This window comes from Sebastes fasciatus, chromosome 5 (genome assembly GCF_043250625.1).
Source record: "Sebastes fasciatus isolate fSebFas1 chromosome 5, fSebFas1.pri, whole genome shotgun sequence".
Taxonomy (NCBI): Eukaryota; Metazoa; Chordata; class Actinopteri; order Perciformes; family Sebastidae; genus Sebastes; species Sebastes fasciatus.
Window position 1 is genome coordinate 14,649,844 of NC_133799.1, and position 20,036 is coordinate 14,669,879.

General features: G+C 42.0%; 1 protein-coding gene and 1 long non-coding RNA gene across 7 annotated transcripts in view; one reads left to right on the plus strand and one right to left on the minus strand.

Annotated features, from left to right (window-relative positions):
• The window catches only part of LOC141767661 (uncharacterized), a 144,532-nt gene extending 125,572 nt beyond the window's left edge, over positions 1–18,960 (plus strand). For both annotated transcript variants that reach the window (XR_012593910.1, XR_012593911.1), the window contains exon 3: positions 18,848–18,960. This is a non-coding gene — a long non-coding RNA (uncharacterized LOC141767661). The remainder of the gene's footprint in view (positions 1–18,847) is intronic.
• ttll7 (tubulin tyrosine ligase-like family, member 7) overlaps positions 1–20,036 on the minus strand; it is a 100,742-nt gene that overhangs the window by 11,127 nt on the left and 69,579 nt on the right. For all 5 annotated transcript variants that reach the window (XM_074635160.1, XM_074635157.1, XM_074635158.1 and 2 more), the window contains exons 14-19: positions 18,843–18,929; positions 14,676–14,922; positions 11,920–12,215; positions 9,878–10,012; positions 4,119–4,199; positions 1,552–1,712 (exon numbers count right to left, since the gene is read on the minus strand). In XM_074635160.1, coding sequence (XP_074491261.1) covers positions 1,552–1,712; positions 4,119–4,199; positions 9,878–10,012; positions 11,920–12,215; positions 14,676–14,922; positions 18,843–18,929 — 1,007 coding nt within the window. The remainder of the gene's footprint in view (positions 1–1,551; positions 1,713–4,118; positions 4,200–9,877; positions 10,013–11,919; positions 12,216–14,675; positions 14,923–18,842; positions 18,930–20,036) is intronic.

A 20,036-nucleotide genomic window follows, 5' to 3' on the forward strand; every position in this document is an offset into this window, starting at 1 on the left:
TGTGTGTGTGTGTGTGTGCTGTTTGGGGGTTTCTATAGGAACGTGATCAAGTTGGCTGTCGCTGCAGTGACTCGTCTTGTAGGAAGACACTTACTGTTGCATCAAAAAAGTAGGAAAAGGAAATAAATAAAAAAGAAGCCAAATGAAAACTTCAAAGTATCTGATAACAACCCATAGTAAAAGACCTAAGAGGCCTTCATTCACCTCCTTCCTGCTTCCACTCCTCCCCTCTCCTTTTCTTGCTCTCACCTGTGAAAAAGCCCTGATTAACAGCCCAGATTTGTGACCTTAATTTGCACCCTGTCTCCAAGGAGCAACATGTTTCTTTCATCCCCGAGAGCTTTCAGGGAAGTGCAGCGGGGTCTGCTTGGTCTGTCACTCATTCTCTGTCATTCAGCTGCAGTCGCTTCCCCTCGTCACACTGAATAAAAATGGCAAATTGTCCCCGCTGTCACTGAAAATGATATATTGACGAACACTGGGCTTAAAGGACATGGGGGAGATTGCGTGATGCGTGAACTTCTGGTTATGGAGATGACAGAGTGGCGTTATGCAATGAAGAGAGAGGTAATTGGCCTGCAGTGTGATCACTTGTTTGTGTTGATGTAGAAGAATTAGTGTCCACGAACATCTCTGTTCATTCAAGGGTGTTCTTCGGGATACTCTTCAACGTCTCTTTTGATTTTCTTTTGTCTTTGTTAGTTGGTCGTGGTTTAAGTCACCAATTACAGTCAGAAAACTCAAATTTCTTGCCTTTCCTCTTTCTATTCCTCTTTTCGCCCCACCTTGGATTGTGACGCGGTCAACCGACACTTACGAACTAGTTCGTTTTTAGAGATGTTTCAATACCATTTTTTCCTTCCCGTTACTAATTCCGATACCTGAACTTGCGTATGGGCTGATATCGATATATATATTGTCATTTTGCTAACATTTTGCTAGCTCTGGCTAATGTAACAACCTCCACTAGCACCTCCCCGATCGGTACTGCGCATGTGCGGCATCATTCGGTCGCAGTGATCATTTTTCCCGGAGCTGATGTTCGAAGTACCCAACGAGTGAGCCATGTAGCTTCTTTCTCATCTCTATTGAAAGTTGCACATGCACAGTACCGATCGGGCAATGATGTACGGATCGGGTTGTGAGGGACATGTGTTGTTGTTGTTGTTCCTGTGTAGCGTAAATGAGCTGATAAATCATATGATAACGTGATATCGGATTAGTGCATAGACTTTCCGATATCCAATCTAGAACTTTACGCCTCGTTTCCACACAGTTATGTTTTGTGTCCGTAAATCCATATAGTATACGGATTACGCCCCCTAATATTCAACGCAATGAAATGTACCTCTTTACCGATGTATAGAAACACCACCGCAGATACCCATAGGAATGAATGAGCTTCCGGTTGACTCGCATACTGTGCGTACACAGAGGAAGCATTTCTGATTTTTCTGATAATCATAACCACTCTAGTTTCACACATACCCCAGCCATCCCATCCTCATCCTCATCCTAATCCAGCCCACAACCTTGCTCAGACTGGCCTACCCCGTGTTGGAGAAGCAGTTCCACAGGCCCTGGCCGTGACTCCAGAGCAAGCGGTTGAAGACGCGGTTAAAGAGCCTGTAGAGGTGTAGACTGTCTACGTCCGGCTCCCTCCAGATCCGCTGCATCGCTGAGCGTACATTGGTGCGCACAATGTCCAACACCTGAGTGACAGAGAAAGAGAGGGAGAGCAACAAAGGTTTAAATCGAGCATGTGATAATGAAGTAAATTAATGCTGCGAGACAAAAGGTGACAGCGTTTCTAATTGATATGCGTGAGTTGGCATTTGTTCCTACTGTAAGATTTCTTTCTCTTTTTTTCTGTCTTACCTTAAAATTAGCAATCACAGAGGCTAATGCATTCACTCAGTAACCGAGAGCGAGCTTGCTTTAATGAATAAACAGATGGATGCACACACCCAAGAACACCAACGCATAGAGTATATGCACAAACACATCCTGAAAACGAATTTAATCAGACCTTAAACACATGTAGTGAAGATTTGAGCAGGTTTATCTATGCATTCATGTTAAAGCATGCAGACATACTGTACATCCTGTGTGTGTGCGTGTGTGTGTGGCTGTGGTAGAAGCAGGACAATATGAAAATGCTGGGGCAGACAGTGGAGAGCATGGGAGAGGACTAATTGCTGCACCGACGTCAGTCTTGGGGAGAAGGTGTCAGAAGTTACTAGGCGGTCTGAGGACACCGGCGCCAGCCTTCCATCTTCCCTTCTTCATTTTCCCCATCCCTACCCACCTCACTGCCTCCTCTTCCTCCCCTTTTCTTTCTCTATTCACCCCGCGCAGAGTGCAGCGCTGTGGCTCTTTTGACTTTGATTCCTCGCTCCTCATTACTGACGTTCCCGTCTGACTGTGTGTGCGCGTGTGATGCGAAGAGGCAAGATTTCCAATATGAGGCGAGCGAGACGCGCGCATATACACACTCAGACAAACTGATAGATGAGTAAACACACACACACACAGATCTGTTTTGGTATGGTAATCAGATGGCAGAGCGGTGGGCGCCACATTCCTGACCTCTGCCTGCTGCTCATTAGGCTGCTCCACTCCAAATAAAACATCGGCTCGCACCGCCACAGCCCACAACACAGCCGAGCACAGTTGTGCAGAAAGCAGCGGCTGAGAGATCACATCATTACTGACACGCCTACCGGATGCCATTTCACGTCTTGTCCCCCTCTTCTGTTTTGTTTACATCCTATTTGGTGTCCTTACCTCTCACTGTCTGACATGATAATGATCTTCATGCCTGTCTCTTTTTTTTCTTTTTTCTCTGAAGTTTGATTTGGGGGTTATTTTTGTACTTTAAAAGTTGTTCAAAAGCATTCAAAGGAAAGGCAGGAGCGGTGACATTTTGTCATATTCACCGGTTTTAACAATGTCCATTCTATACAGGGTGACAGTATAGATAGTGTGGGAGCCAAGGTGAAGGTGGGAAACTTATACAGGTGTCAAAAGATAAATGTGGCCCATTTTTAAGACTTCAAGACATTTCCAAATCTATATCTCTGACAATAATCTCTGAATCTAAGGACGCTTCCACAAGCCAATATTTGGTGTGCTTTAATCGAACATTTGGGCGGTTGTGAACGCGGTAATCGAACTCTGGTGTGGTTCGTTTGGGCGGTTGCGAACGCAGTGATCGAACTCTGGTGTGGTTCGTTTGGGCGGTTGTGAACGCAGTAATCAAACTCTGGTGTGGACCAAAACTACCGAAACCGAAACCATCTTTATTGAGATGGAAGCCGGTAAACGAACAGAGATGTTTGTAAAGTAATTCGAGATAAACTGGAGGAGAAGGGATTCGTGTGCATTCGATCGGTGCCGAGTCAAAGTGAAAAGCTTTGCATTCCCTGCATAGAAGTGGCAGCTCTCAAGATGAAAAGGATAAATTCGCTCCTTCATACACGCCCATCAGCTAATTGTTTTTTTTTTAGTTGGGCCGCTTTAATTTGTGCACTTTGAAACCGAACCAGACTAAATAGAAAACGTACCAAAAGTATCAATTTAACTCTAATTCAGACTAGCCAAACCGGCTATTGCTTGTGAAAGAAAGAAAAACCTAACTGTTATTGTTATAAGTTAATAAAGTGTCAGTAACTATACAAAGCTCAGGTTTTCTCACTCACATGTTAGCTTTTTTCTTTCTGAAACACACATACCAGATCTTCCTTTTCAGTACGTTTGAGTATATGTTAATCTCTGCAGCTCAAGGCCACATTTCCATCAGCCTTTCCTTCAAAACAATAGGCTCCAACTCTCAATGTCTATTCTTTGTTGAATTTTCTATTGTTGGGTTTATGATGTAGTCCTCTTAGGAAGCAGTGACCTCTTACCGAGATTCTAGCAAATATGTTAATAACAGATTTGAAATAATCAGGTGGCCCTTAACGTATATTGAAGCAGTTCAGGATGTAAAAATGTTAGACAGATATTCTGCTGAGCATCGGTAGCTGCCGAAGACATGAAGCCAAACTGTCTCTGGAGGGGCAAGTCAGGTAAATTGGCTCGGATATCTTGTGATGTTATTCCAGTACAAGACTCACCTTGCGTTGTTTGGTAGAGTCCAGCTTCACTAGCCAATAGGAGGCCACCTTTGATTTATGGTATTTCCAGTTGTCGAGGATCTGCGGAAGAAAAGTCAGAGGTTAAAAAAAGCAAAAAGGAACATGCACAAAGCTTGTTTTAATACAGACGTCCTTAAGAAGTAGAATTGCAATCAAGCAACCCATTTAAAAACACCGTCGGAGTATTTTAAAGGTATCATTTTGAACAAAGACAAACACTGCAGGTCTACTCCACAGCCATTTTATTACAGCTGCTGTTTCCCAGCAGTCCTCCATCAAAAGAAACCCAGTGTTACTACATTATTCTTACAGGGCAGGCATTGTGCTGTGCAGTTCAATTACTGCCAAAGACGACAATAAAAATCAACATAACAGGCTAGTAAGACACCTGCTAAGCTAGAGCACAGTTAAACTCTAGTGCTCTCTGTTAGTATGTTAAAGGGGACATATTATGAAAAAAACACATTTTCAGTGCTTGTGCACTAGGGATGTTAATAATTAACTGTTTAACTGTTAACCGACAATAAGAATTTTGACAGATTAATGCCATCGGTTAAACAGTTGAAAGAGATATTGAAAAATAGAAAAAGGAGCGGCTTGTCACTTAGAGGATAATAGCTTGTCAATCTTAACAGCCCACCTTATGTGAGCCTGAGCCGCTGTTGTTGCTAACTTCGGGGCTCACCCCCTTCACTTTAATCAGCAGGTGTCTGGCGAGCAAGACACAGGAGCTTGGCTTGGGTCTTGAGGAGTTATAGCATTTATTCACCATAAACTGTACACACTGCTACTGCTACGTTCACAGCTATAACGTTACTGATAACTTCATAGTCATCATCACACACGCTCTCTCTCTCTCTCTCTCTCTCGACCGGACACTTGCTAATGTTACGCCGGGCTTGCAATACACTGACGGACACCCTGACAGAGTAGCCAGGCAGACACACAGCTCACAACCTTGCAGCTAAACTAATTGATGCGGTGGAGACCTGCTGGGAAACTGCCTGCATGTGTCCATGACAATACACGCAGCACCGTGGCTGCTAACTCTCCCTGACTGTCTGTTTTGCACATACACCGCAGCTGGTGATAAATGATGGATTTAACCTGTTAGTGCATCAGTTATCGTTGCAGCTGTGTGGCTTGTTACTCAATAAAACCACAGCACCGCTGTATGCAACACACTAATCTTGTCGGTTAACGGTTAATGATCGCTTAACAAGGGTCGGCTATCGGTTAGAAAAAAAACAAACTAAATTGGCATCCCTATTGTGCACATACGTATGGGTACGGTAGACAACCCAGTCAGTTTTTTGTGGGCTGCTCGGAAACCATGGGATTCAGCAAGCCATTCAGATTTGGCTCCCCTTCCTATGTCGTATGCATGCTTTTTCGGGAGGAGGGTTTAAAGAGAGATGACATAAAAAGATGTTTTACTATATATATATATATATATATATACCATACTGGTGTACGTACTTATTACTTTAATAATAATAAATAACAATTCAGTAAATGTATATCTTCATATTGATTTGTTACATTTTGTTTTACAACAAAATCTTTAAGTCAAGCCTGCCTGAATGATCCCAGTGACTTCCAACCAGTGAAGCATACAGCTTATTAATTAAACACTTGTATAATAAAGCACTACTCTTTATCGGCCGATACCCAAAGCCCAGGTATTGCTATCGGGACTAAACAAGTTGGATCTGTGCATCCCTAATCTGTACGCTGTCTTGTTATTTTGTCTTCAGTCCGTAGGGAGAGTAGTTCTGCAATCAGTAACTACAATCATTGACTACTGTCAATTGTATCTCTGTCTCCAGAGTCAAAATCTCCCGCTTCACAATGATGAGGTGGAGAAAACGAAGCATCACTTTTAACTGGTTTGGATGCCATACACAAAACGTGGCCTGCCTTCTATGGAAAAAGACTTGAGGTCATTTTCAAAAAGGGAATACAGTGCTTGTCTGTAACAGTTTGTTTGGTATTTCTTCGTAGCACAACTCAGGGATAATAGAAAAATCGAGTCGTGATCTTTGGTTCTTGAGCAGAAAACCCCCCTATGTTTTGCGGGTGTGTCATAAATCCTCAGGGCATGTGTCGTTATGCTCAAAAAGCTGTGCTGGATATTCCCGTGCACTTGCTCCTAGTGCCAACATCACTGTGTACCTACAGGCACTGTTATTGTTGCTCTGTTGACTTAGTCTACATCGCCCCACTGGTGCACACAAACCTCTCACGTAGCATGTTACATCCCCTGCAAACAGTGCTCCACTGGGAGGCTCCAGTGTAAACTTAATGTTTACACACAGACACACACAGGCACGCACACACACAAAAAGAAATCCACAAGGATTCACAGATACAGAGGTATACAGTGAACACTGTTGTTCGCTTTCCAGAAAGTTACTTGTTTGCTTGTTTAGTATTCTCTCTCAATAAGAACCGTATGAACCTTGTCTGGTAAGATGTACGACCATTTGTCGCATTTGTTTAGTACGTACACAGATTACCGTCAATTAAAGCACAACAAAACGCGCTCCATACATTTCACCTTTCAATGGTTCCAACTGCGACAAAAAAAGCGTGTTTTGAGTGAAAGATAAAAGAGGCAATTACTTGGATAGAAACACACCATTAGCCCAATTAGACCTCAACTTTAACGCGGAAAACAGAAACTGCCAAAGATTGTTTTCATGCCAAGTGAACGCTCCTTTTCTCTCCCGAGGCAAAGAGTGAACAGTACAGGTGCAGTTGCTCATCTGCGTTTCCATGGCGCTCTCATTAGGGTTTGCTAACAGTACAGGTGTGCTGGTAATTGTCTCTCACGACCCAGACACACCCAGATGTCACACACATACACACATTAACAGTTTTTTCTGTTCTTGTGAGGACATTGTATGGGCTCACATTAATTACTTGGTGGCCTAACTTAACCTTTATCATAACAGCTACATGCTTTAACCCTTACATAAGCTTGAGCTTACCTGAATTTTATTCAGAAATTTAATCAATGTTTTTTTGTCTTGTTTTTTAACAATATTTTTTTAATTATAGAATTACTAGTGCTGTCAAAGCAAAGTAATTTTAACGCCCAATTTTTTACACATTAACGCAGTCTGGAAGGGGGTTAAATAACACTCCAGACTTGCACTAAATTTTGGCGAGGAAAAAAGGGGACGGACATTTTCAAAGGGGTCCCTTGACTTTTGAGTTTAAGATATGTGAATGAAAATGGGTTCTATGGGTACCCACGAGTCTCCCCTTTACAGACATGCCCACTTTATGATAATCACATGCAGTTTGGGGCAAGTCATAGTCAAGTCAGCACACTGACACACTGACAGCTGTTGTTGCCTGTTGGGCTTGAGCACATGTTTTATGTTAAATGCAGTACCTGTGAAGGTTTCTGGATAATATTTGTCATTGTTGTTTATTGTTAATTGATTTCCAATAATAAATATATACCTACATTTACATAAAGCAGCATATTTGCCCACTCCCATGTTGATAAGAGTATTAAATACTTGACAAATCTCCCTTTAAGGTACACTTTGAACTGATAAAAGAAATGTGTGATTAATCACGATTAAATATTTTAATCAATTTACAGATTTGATTTATGTTTGAAAGGATATAACGGTTGAGTGCAAGATTTTAGGGCTGCCCCCTAAACATCGATCATGTGAACCATCAGTTGAGAAGTTCCCGAGTCATTTTTTCAGTCGAACCGCTGCCCTTTTTAAAAAAAATTTAGATCATCATTGTACACAGAGCAACGCAGGATTGTAAGGCTTCTTGCCACACAGCTAATTTAATTGCCGAGTCGCCACTTGAGAGAGGGACCAGTGACCTTACACTTCAGCCCGAATGTGAACTAAAATAAACAACTTCTATATTCTCCCTTTATACTTCTCATGTAGCCAACTGAGAACTTTTTTTGTCCATTGAACGTGTTGTTTTGGTGGTATTATTTCTGTCATTAGTCTAGCCTGCTGCTGTCCTTTCAGCACCGCGGGAGCTGTGCTGCTGAACAGACAGCTGGTTCTGAGGACAGCGGCGGCCGTAACGGAGGTCAGAGTCAGTGTGGACTAGACGGATGAACGCTTTCATAGTACTTTTGTGCCGCTGATATGTTGCTTTTGGTGTGAGCTGAAGGTGAGCCTCTGCCTCTCTTTGGAGTTTTAGGGGCCGGTCAGCAGCTCTGCTGCCGCTCCCACCTGTTTTGACAGATATTAATATTCTTTTTCCTAGGAAATCGGCCTTCCAATGCATGTAAATAAACCAAACCTTGTACGTTGGTCCACTCTCGCTAAATAAATCTCCAGTGCACATTAAAATAAATGCCAACATTTTGAGGTCTTGGTAGATTTAGGGTGGTAACTTTCAATTTGGTGGTCAATTTCTGCATTTTTGACAGTATTTTGAGTTCTATCCTCATGTAAACCATTGCAGTCATAACATCATTTATGGAGCAATCAATCTTCAAAATAAATCAAAGTCAAAATAACTTAAAGATATATCTTTGTTGTGTAGATGAAGTATGCAAATTTTCAGAATTTATCTTGATAACTGAAGTTTTTACGATGCATACATACTACATACTACTACTACATACTTAACATGCAACCCTGGCGATTGCCAAAGTCAGAGTGTGAAGTAGTAGTTTCTGACTCAGCAGTAAGCAAACGAAGATAGTGATTTGCTCTTGGTGTCTGAAATTGTGAATTCAAGAGGCAGAACAAACATGCTAATGCCTAAAAATGTAATGATAATGGACCCTCTTGTATTTCTCATTTGTCTTCCTCTTCTTTCTTTTTGAATCTTACTCCTTGTTCTTCTTCTTCTCCCTCAACATGGCTGGCCCCGACCCACAGCTGCACAGCATCTATAAGTTGCTTTTCTTATTGTTTGACAATATCTATTTCAGTTTATTTTATTTTAATTTTTTAATTTTACATCAACTAAATAAAGACTTATGGAGAATTAATGTATTAAACTTAAACTACAGTGTAAGGCCCGCAATACAATAACACATACTGTGGTTGCGGTTGCTTAAAGTGGGTGTTATATCTGCTAACAGTAGCTAGTTGCCAATAGCCAATAGCCAATTGCCTAAAGCCAATTGCAAAAAACCAATAGCCTTTGTTGAATTCTTGGGCATCCTGCTTCCAACAGTACATACATAATAAACGCCGTTTACATCCATGGCCTGAGGATATTACTGTCAGCCATATGAGCCAATTGTTTTTTGTACAGTAGCATTTTACAAAAATATAAACGTAAGCAATAGCTTTTGCACTAAAACGCTACAAACACGCACCAAATGGAAGAACTCAGAGATCTGACCAGAAATAGAGGAGGCACTGATTAATACGAAGGGGCAGTGGGGAATAGCGCAGGGCAGCAAACTGTCGTTTGAAAGACAATGGGAGCCAAGCCAGAGCGGACGGACTATTGTGGAGGGAGGCAAGGAGGTCACTTTTAGTTAGGCTGTAGAGTGACCGCACCTGGCCACAGATGGGGCTCTGGGAATACAGTCGGTCCCGATTCCTGTTCAACACTTGTATTCCATGTTCACTCCCTCTTTCTTTCTCCGTGTTTTATTTCAGTCGTTTTCTTACTTTTCTTGCTTTTTATACTCTGTTTCTGCCTCGGAATAATTTTGATACACACAAAATACACATTAATAGGTAATGCACACACAAATATCGTAGAAATAGTGCTCACACCTCATCCAGCACAGCTTCAGCCTCCTCCTCGCTTTTACCCGGAAACCTGATCCTCATGGCGGTGAGCGCCGCCAGAGTCTGACGCACCAGCTCGGCCTCCTGCTCTTTACTCCTCAGGTTTATCAGCGGATCGCCCTACACGCACACACACACACACACACACACACACACACAAACACCCACCGTAGAGAGAAACCAGTTGAGTATACAAATACGCATTAATATGAAATAAAAAGGTTTCATTCAACACTATAGTATCATAGCAAAGTTCACCGAAAGGGCTGCAATGTGATTGTTTTCATTATTAATTACCTATCAAACAACCTGGTTGCACATGTTCTGGTCATGTACAACCATTTTAGGAAAAGGCCTTTCAGTCCCTTGAGTACCTGAGCCTACCACTGCCCTCTTTGGAGTTAGACCAGAAGGCTCGGTGTGGCCCACAGGGATGTATAACATTATCACTTTTACTAAATTGATGGCTCAACGCCTTATTCTTCTTAATTGGAAGAGGCGGACTCACCCGGTCCCTCACTAGATGGCTTAAAGAAATGTTGTTATTTTTGAAACTCAAGAAGATTAGGTTTATATTGAGGGGGGGCGTTAACGACAAGTTTGAGAGAACATGGATGCCTTTTTTGATATACTACAATAGCCTAACTCAAATTACAGACTGGGAAAGCTTTTAGCCCGTCACATGTATAGTACTTGAACCTGTAGAAATGAGTGCATACATTTTTTTTTTTTTTTTTAATTATTTCTTTCATTTATGTTTCATTATTATTATTATTATTATTATTATTATTATTATTATTATTATTATTATTATTATTATTATTATTTTATTTTATTTTATTATTTATTACTATTTTTACCATTATGTATTTTATTATATTACATACAGTAGTTTCCAATGCATTATTTAATTGTGTATGTCTGATAATGTTTATTATTACCAAAACTAGCATTTCATCAAAACTAGTATTTGATTAAGTTATAGTTTTGCTGCTGTTGGTTTAGTGGATTGTTACTATTAAAATTAATTCCCTTTCAACTAATGGTATTTTCTCACTAATTTCTTCATTTTAACAACGTTTTATCAATTCTAATTTATGTAAGGGCCTCCTACAAATCACCTACGTGGGTGTAAGAGAGGTGCATTCACACATTTGTTAACATGTCAAAACAATGTGAGCAGGGTGTAATGTCTTATTACTGTATTATGAATATTATTATTTCTAATTATCAGGGGGCACTTAAATTTCACTTCCATTTTATGAACAGACATTTTTACCCCCAGTGCTCATTAATTGATGACCCTGCTGCCACCTATTATAGTCACAGATCATTATTTTCTTTACATAGCCGTTAGCCTGGAGCGGTATCAGTAATACCAGGTTATTATTGCTAGAGCACTGGCGAACCTATATCTAAATTGAGATTTCTTGTACCAGCGTGTACTTATCCGCAATGGTGTGATTCCCACGGAAAAAAATAAGGAAATTCTCCTGTCATTTTGTAGACACGTGTGTCAGGATACGAGCATACAACCGGTGCATATGGCCTTTTTCAGTACAAAGGTTTTCCACTTATATCTATTCTCAAATGTTAAGAAGTATTCTGCTCCATTTCATTTTGTTCCACTGTATCCAAAGGCGTACTTGTAAAGAGGGAAGGGGATTGGAGGAGGCAGGCGGAAAGCAACAGATGGTGACATAATAGAAGGTTACAGTAGGCCTATGCAGTATTGAAGGAGCTGCTTAAGAGATTCCTAGTGGGCTGGGACACAATATATGCCACAGGGGAAGAAAAGCAACTATTTATGCGTCAGACTTTGGTGAAATAGAATTGGAAAGTAATTATTCTCTAATTGTTTACTTTAAACCCACTTGGAGTAGTGGATCAGCAGAGGATTGCCACGTTGAGCAGTGTGACAGCTTGACAATTTGAAAATGAATTTCGTATAATTTTCCGTGACTGACAACTTATCTGACGCATTATGAATTGTTAAAGATGTACTTTGTGTGCGTTGAGTATCTTACCATGTTGGAGTGGATGGTCCCCAGGCTGTTGCTGTGAGGCACGCGGTGGGCGGAGCCGCTGCGGCTCAGCGATTGAGAGCGCAGCGTGGCGGAGGTCGGCCTTACGAGGGGGGTGGCCATGGGAACCGTGGGGGAAGGCCTGGAGGACAACGCCCGCACCTCACTGGGCGACGACAGGGAGGCGATGGAGCGCGGGCAGGAGATGGAGCGCCTGATTGGACCAGAGAGTGTCGGGGAAGCGGAGGGGGCGGGGCTGGTTTTGAGTGACTTGATTGGAGGTTTCCAGTGCATGCGACCTGCAGAGAAACGGGAGAGGGAGGGGGGGGGAGGAACACTGACTCACTGTCACACTTCAATTTCTTTTCTTCCCTGATCCTGTCTCAGCACCCCAGCTACTGTCAAGCTCTCTCCTCTCTGCTTTCCGTCCGTCGCCGGGCGGCTTTGGAGATGAAGTGTGGCTTTTTAAACTCCCATTGCCGCGCTCTGGCACACTGGCCCAGTGGCCCAGTGTGTGTGTTATTAACGACCGCAGCATGTGTAGTGGAAACCAGAAACTAAACAGTAGTCCTGTCTGGTTAGGGAATGGATTAAAGAGCAGCTCTCTCTCAGAAACACACATGTACACACACACACACACACACAGGAAATAAAGCTGAAAACCCACACTAACGCTCTCCGTCACCCTTGAAACTCCTCCAGATTGTCTACCAGCCAGTGTATTAGTGTGTATTCGTGCAGTGTGTGTCTGTCTGACATCAAGTGTACACACAAGTGATTATGTGTGTGTGTGTGTGTGTGTGTGTGTGTGTGTGTGTGTGTGTGTGTGTGGCTGCTGAACCTTCAGAGGTTTTGGATATTTTGCCAAATGAGAGCATTATGGGGCTTAGTCCTAGCAACCCTTTGGTGGCTTGGTATGGAGTAGGGCTTGGCAGGGTTACTGTCTCTCCCTACACACACAAACACACACACACAGATCCAAAAGTTGGGCTTTTTCATGGCTTTGTCCCGTATTTTGCGACAAACAGAATGAGCTCATCAAGCAAGGGCCCTCTCTATTGAGCAGCAAAACCGGCGGCACACAATGCAACTGACGAATTTCATCTTTCCAAGGTCGGTACGTACTGTAGACTGCTGTGAAAGGTGCCCTCTTACTCACTTCAAAGTGAGTTGATCTATGTGACTTATGCGAATTGGTGGGAATGCTTGAGACTTATCACTCTCGCTATAAAACCAGGAATATATTTCAGCATTAAACTCAAGGTGTTTTCAAGGTAAACAAACGAAAGGGGGCTTTTTTTTGCTTTTTTCTCCCTTTCTCTTTCAATCAAATACATTCTTCTCTGCTGTCACCTTCCGTTCAGCGGAACTGAACTGTTTAGGGTACTTTTCTTTCCTCGAGTGCTTTACAGTGCTTCATCGTTTGTGTGTGTGTGCTTGTGTGTGTCCAGCCAGCGTGTAAAGCTAGGACACTACTTTGCTTGGAAACTTAGCAACAACGAGCCACTTTTCACGAGTCACAGACTATGATCACCCCGCTTACACTTTAATTAAAATCCAAGGACCTACTACCATTTTTATCACATCAATTAGGCCCATAAATACTGTAATTAAGCCCCTGGTGGCTCACACCATCACAACCTGCCTTGTGCTCAGTGGTAGAATGTACTAAGACCTCAAGTACCGTACTTAAGTACAATGTTGAGCTACATGACTATTTCCATTTTATGCTGTTTTATACTTCTACTCCACTACATTTCAGAGGGAAATATTGTACTTTTTACTTAACTAGTGTACTACACGGGAGTTACTGGTCTACCACTGCCATGATCGGTTAGTTTGTTTGTGTTATTGTGTGACTTTGGTTACAGTAGTTCGGATTCACCAAAGTCACACAATAACAATCCAGTGACATTATATACATTATTCTGAGATGGGCCATTCTACATAATGAATACTTATATACGTTCAAGTACATTTTGATGCTAATACTTTTGTACTTTTAATTAAGTATCATTTTGAATGCAAGCCTTTTTACTTGTTGCAGAGTATTTTTACATGGTGGTATTAGTACTTTTACTTAAGTAAAGGATCTGAATACTTCCTCAACCACTGCCAGTGTTGCTGCTGGAGAGTGTGTGCGTGTGTGTGAGCGCTGTAGGCACTGATCAAAGCAAAAACTCTCAGCATTTGTATTTTAAAAAAGTGTGTGTGCATGTGCACGTATATGGAAATGTGTCCTGTACAACTATGAATATTTTTCAAACTTTATAAACGTGGAACCAGGATGGAATGTAACGTCATGTGATTGTAGCATTACAGGATCAATTCCAATTTCCTTATTGCATCATTATATATACATTCATGCTCGCTATCGCTCCTGTCTGCACATCGTTCTCCGTCATAGTCAGATAAGATGGAAATGGAGGCACAAATGCTAAAACAGAACTCTTAAAAACGTGTGTAGGTGTGCACATTTACACATCTGAAAAAAACAAGTTTGTTTTAGCAATTAAGGTAACCATTGTAATCAGATGGAAGGTTCCATCTAAAAAAGAAAGAAATCAACAGACAGGGCAGAAGGAAGAGAGAACAAGCAAAATGAGGAGAAAGCAAGCAAAACAAAAAAAAAGAGTAAACAAGAAAGCAAACAAAGCAAGAGAGAAAGATTGTAGGAAACAAAGTCCCTGTCAAACCCCCACACTCTGGCTTACAAATGAAGACATTCCTAGACACTTTTATATGTCCTGCCGCTTTACCTGAGCGCTCAGCCAAGTTCTTCTCCCGGTCCCCAAGGTCGTAGGAAACTTTCTTCTCCCTCTTCTCTGCGCCTCTTCCTTCTCCTCCTCCTCCTCCTCCTCCTCCTGCATTCCTCCTCTCATCCTCTTCTTCTTCGTCTGAGGAGGAACAGGAGTTATCGGCGCTGCTGCCACTGGTGAAGTCAGCCAGGTAGTCCGGTCGTTGACGTCTTGGTGTCTGGCTGCATTCTGGCATGGTGGTCATGGGCTGGCAGGGACAGACACAGATACAAACATTTTTTTTTTTTTCTATTTTATTTTTAATTTAACCTTTATTTTTTCCAGGATAGTCCCATTGAGGTTTAAAATCTATTTTCCAAAGGGAGTCCTGGCCAAGACGGAAGCATAAAAGTTTCACAAATAAAAGCACAAATCAAAACAGCAAAAACTTACAAACAACATAAGAAATTTCACATAAAAAGAGACAAGTAACTGCAAATTGCATCGACCAATGAGTCAGCAGTGTCGTTCAGTAACAGGACAAGTACATTCAGTGTTCAAATAGTCCTTAATCCTGTTTTTAAAATCTTGCATGCTTCTAAAATAATCTAGTTTAAAATGACTCTGTAGCTCACACCAAGAGAGGATGCAAATACACATATGCATGAGACGTACACATAAATTGATATACAGTAGTAGATTAATTTCTGGACACATACACAGATGAAACAGACATAATACTGATCTTTCTCTACCTCACACACACACACACACACACACATACACACACATAAAAGTCCTTCTACTTTTATCCGTATGTGACTGCATTCACTTCCTTAGCCCTACACCCTCCAAAATTACCTAATTTTGGACAAATTACTTCCTTCCGAAGTCTAAACTCTAACAGCCTCTCACAAGGACATAAGTACAAGAGTAAACAAACACACACACTTGAACATAAAGACATTGAGGTGTTGTCAACCTCCGTCAGCCTCTCCTCACCCTCAGCCCATTACCATCTGTCACTGGGAGACCTGGTGGTGACACGGCGAGCCCACGTGCCCACACGAGTGTTTGCTTGCTTGCAGGCTCATTATGCACAGATCCACAATTACACTTGCACTCCTTTATAAGCCTGGCCCTAACTATGAACAGGAACACGAGTGGCTTCGTACCTTGAACAAATTTGACCTGATTGGATGAGATGTAGAAGTTCAATTCAAAGTATAAGCTTCAAAGTTTCTTTAAATCTTAAAATTTTTTTTACATGTCTGACAGTCTGTGTAAATGGTACAAAAAAATGTAAGTGTGATGTTTTAAAGGGATAGTTTGGGTGTTTTGAAGTGGGGTTGTATGAGGTACTTATGCATATTCAGTGTATTACCTACAGTAGATGACGGTCGACACGCCCCCAGCTTTGAGAAGCAAACAATAGTACTAAAGCAATGTACTGCTGCGGACGGGGTCGGCACCAAAACGTATTTTAGCCACCCAAAAGAAAGGCCCACATAAAAAGATCACTATCAGTTTAAGTGTGCACTATATTTAGAATATTTTCACCGCTTAACCTTGCCGTCAGACAGCCCTTTTTGATGGGGAAATAAAGCTGTTGTATCCATCTAAGCTCTCGTCAAGGCCACCAGACTCCATTGAAAAAACCTGTAACTTTGTTAGTTTGGATTCACCAAAGTCACACAATAACACGAATAAACTATTGAGGCAGCGGTAGACCATCAACCCCGTGTTCTACAAGGTAAAATTACTCTTTTTCTAAATGGAGCTTTGGACGGGGCCTACAGCAAAACATATTTTCGACACCTAAAAGAAAAGCTCACCTAAAAAAATCAATATCAGTCTAAGTCTTCGCTATATTTAGAATATTTTAACCACTTTTTCTTGCTGTCAGACAGCTATACACTCTATGTTTCTGACAGGGAACTGAAGCCGTTATCTATGCACTCGCCAAAGCAACCAGACTCCATTGGACAAAAAGAGTAATTTTACCTTGTAGAACACGGGGTTGATGGTCTACCGCTGCCTCGATAGTTTGTTTGTGTTATTGTGTGACTTTGGTGAATCCGAACTAACAAAATTACAGGTTTTTTCAATTGAGTCTGGTGGTTTGGCGAGAACGTAGATGGATACAACAGCTTAATTTCCCGTTCAGAAAGGGCTGTGTGACGGTAAGGTAAGGCGGTGAAAATATTCTAAATATAGTTTACACTTAAACTGATATTGATATTTTTACGTGTCCCTTTCTTTTAGGTGTCTTAAATATGTTTTGCTGCTGGCCCCGTGTAAAGCAGTACATTGCTTTGCCTCCGTAACTCCTGTGTGCTTCTCCAAGCTGGGAGTGTGCCGACCGTCATCTAACGTAAGCAATACACTGACTATGAATAAGTACCTCATACAACCCTTCTTCAAAACACCCAAACTATCCCTTTAATTCTGAAACTCTGGTTGCATCATGTCTTTAAGTAATTTCAATGATGAGCAAAACTTTTAATCTCAGCTAAGCGCAAGTGTCTGACTTCTGCACACGTGAAATCATGATCTGCTTCATCCTGAAAAAACATTTTTTTTAGTTAGGAGTTCATTAAGTTGAGTCTTGTCTGTTTCACATCCTGGAAGGCGACACACTGATAGCATTAATAAAGCATTTATACATCTGTTATTCAACGGTTAGCTCGGGCAGCGCTGTCAGGCCACCCAAATTAATGGGCAGGAAGTGATCACAGGGCTTACACAGTCACCGCCGGGTAGCTGTGTGGGTGAGTGATAGAGGAGGATAGTGACAGAGAGAGATTAAATACATGAGAGGAGAATAAAAGGGAAGATGGGAACATCAGATTGATGGGGAGAGAAATAAAGAGGAGGACAAGGTGAATCTTGAGTATGGGAGTGGAGAGAAACCGAGAGGAGGCATTGAATAGACGGGGAGACGAACGGAAATGAGCACGGAGAGAGAGAAAAGGACACTGAACATACGGGTGGAGAGGAGACAGCAATAGACATTGGATAAACACAAGACAAAGAGAGAAGGCCAGACACTGAACAGATGAGAGAGAGAGAAATAAACGTTGGATGACGGAGTGAGAGTGATTGGGTAAAATCAAGCTAAATGGTGAGCTGAGGACACCACGAGGAACAAATGTGATAAGGTGCATATCATAATTGCAAAGTCAAAAAGACTGTAAAAGAAACCACTAAATAAGAGGAGAACTTGAGGCACTCTCCCTCCTTTCACCATTTCCCTTCCTTGCTCTCTACCACTCGTCCTCTGCGTCTGAACATTTCCTCAGCGATAACAAACCTTAGCGGCCCTTCCTTCCCTCAAAATCCTGCCTCTAATCCCTTCGCCTCACTCCTCTCTTCTAGCTTTCGCACACTCGTTGGTTCAGTTTCACCAGATGGCTTGCGAGCGCTACACCCCAAGGAGTGAATCTATCCGTCACAGCTCTTTCTCCCCACCCCCCCCCCAAACCCCCTCCTGCTCTCAACGTCTCTCTCAGCACACTCTCGGCAACATCGGAACTGACGGGGTCCAAATTAATTTGGACAACAGTGATTGTGTCTGAACAAGTCCTCATTCCAGCTAAGGCCTCTCTAATGCAGCGCCGAACTGCCCTGTCGAGTCCCTAACACACTCTTTGAGTGTTCCAGCCAATTTAGCCCTCGAGTGAGTGAGGGATGGATGTAGATGTGCAGAGGGAGAGAATGGGGATGGAGAGGTGAGGGGAGGGGATGGAAGCAAGGTGATGGAGGGAGTAATGTGCTGTCGTGGAAAATCGAGGGGGCGTATAGGTGTATGTGACAGAGGGAGAGAGAGAAAGAGAGGGAGATAGACAGAAAGAAAGATAGCACGTTGAGAGCGAGAGAGACAGCCTGACAGCTGTCCCCTAGGGGAGTTGGGTCTTTTCTTTGGGCCTTTTTTTGATTCTTTTCTTTCTCGTCTAACCCGCTACCCCCCTCTTTATTTTTCTGAACCACGTCCTGTATGCTTTCTGTGGGCGTTAGCTCCAGGCATCTGCCTACCTGCCTACCCCATCCCTCTCTCTCTTTCTCTCTCTCTGACACTCTACTTTGCACTTTTTTCTTAGTTCCCTTGAGGCAAGTGGCCCTTATTCTCCCTCCTCTCTCTTGGTGTCTGTCGCTCCCTAACTCTCTCTCTCACTCACTCTCACCCACCTTAGGTCCTCGCTGCCTGGAGGATTTGCCCATCAGCTTCTCGTCGTCCAGTTCACATTGCTCCAGCAGATCCAAGATGTCCTCCTCCTACACGCCAACGTATACCGAAAACATAAGGTAGATGAGAATATGCCAAAGGTGATGATTTATGTTGCATGAAGAACATACAGTATCAAACATCAGCAGGGTCTAGCAGGGTAGTTAAATCTTGATGATACACTTAGCCGTGTTTCCATTCAATTGTCAACCGACTTTTATGCAAACTTTTGAAATGCCGCAAAAAAAAGAAATGCGAATTAAGCGTTAAGCGTTTCCATCAACTGGTTTGGGGTGAATAAACTCGGATGCATCGTAGTTCGGTTAGAAGTTGACGCTATAGGCTATGCATGGCTGTAATTTTCACCAGTATACAGAGTAGAAGAAAAAGTAGAGGTTGCAAACCGGAAACAAAACAAGACAGCTCATGGCCATATAAACATCTATGAGATTGGCTAGATCGCCAAAATCCTGGTTATTTTATACTTGTAAGTCAAGCTTTTTTTGCTTCATGCGCCATTCAGCAACTTTCATAGGAATGAAGGGGAGCCCGCCTCCAACGCTGTATTCAGTTCTCTTTATATACATCCATGGTCCAGAGGTGAAGACAAGCATTTGCATGTTATGGGAATATCCGCGAAGACGCCGACAGCGGAAACAGCTGTTCAATCATGCCAGTTAAATGTTCGCTACGTCAGAATTTATTCAGGAGAGGTGTTATTTATTTATTTTTAGCGCATCAACTCTTTTTCGATATGAAAGGCAAAAACTACCTCAAGCAAGCGTAAAACTTTTTTTTTTGCAATTGAGGAGGTTTTATAAAATTTTGCCGTTTCCATCAGAGCAGTCACAATATCAGATTTTCACTAGACGATTATCGTGGCCAATAGACTTCACAATAACGATATTATCACAATATCTATAGAAAATTTGAAAATGATAATGATAATGCTATCAGTCAAATTCATCTTTAACTTTGTTTATTGTGTGTTTTGTCTCTTTTTTGGCAAATTAATAACACTCAAAATACAAGTGTAAGGTGGTGGAGAGAGAGTCTGTAACCATAACTGTACAAAAGCGCAATGTAAGAGGTGCTGGATTATTTACACTATATTATCATATGTGTATTATAGACATGATACCAATATTTCATATATA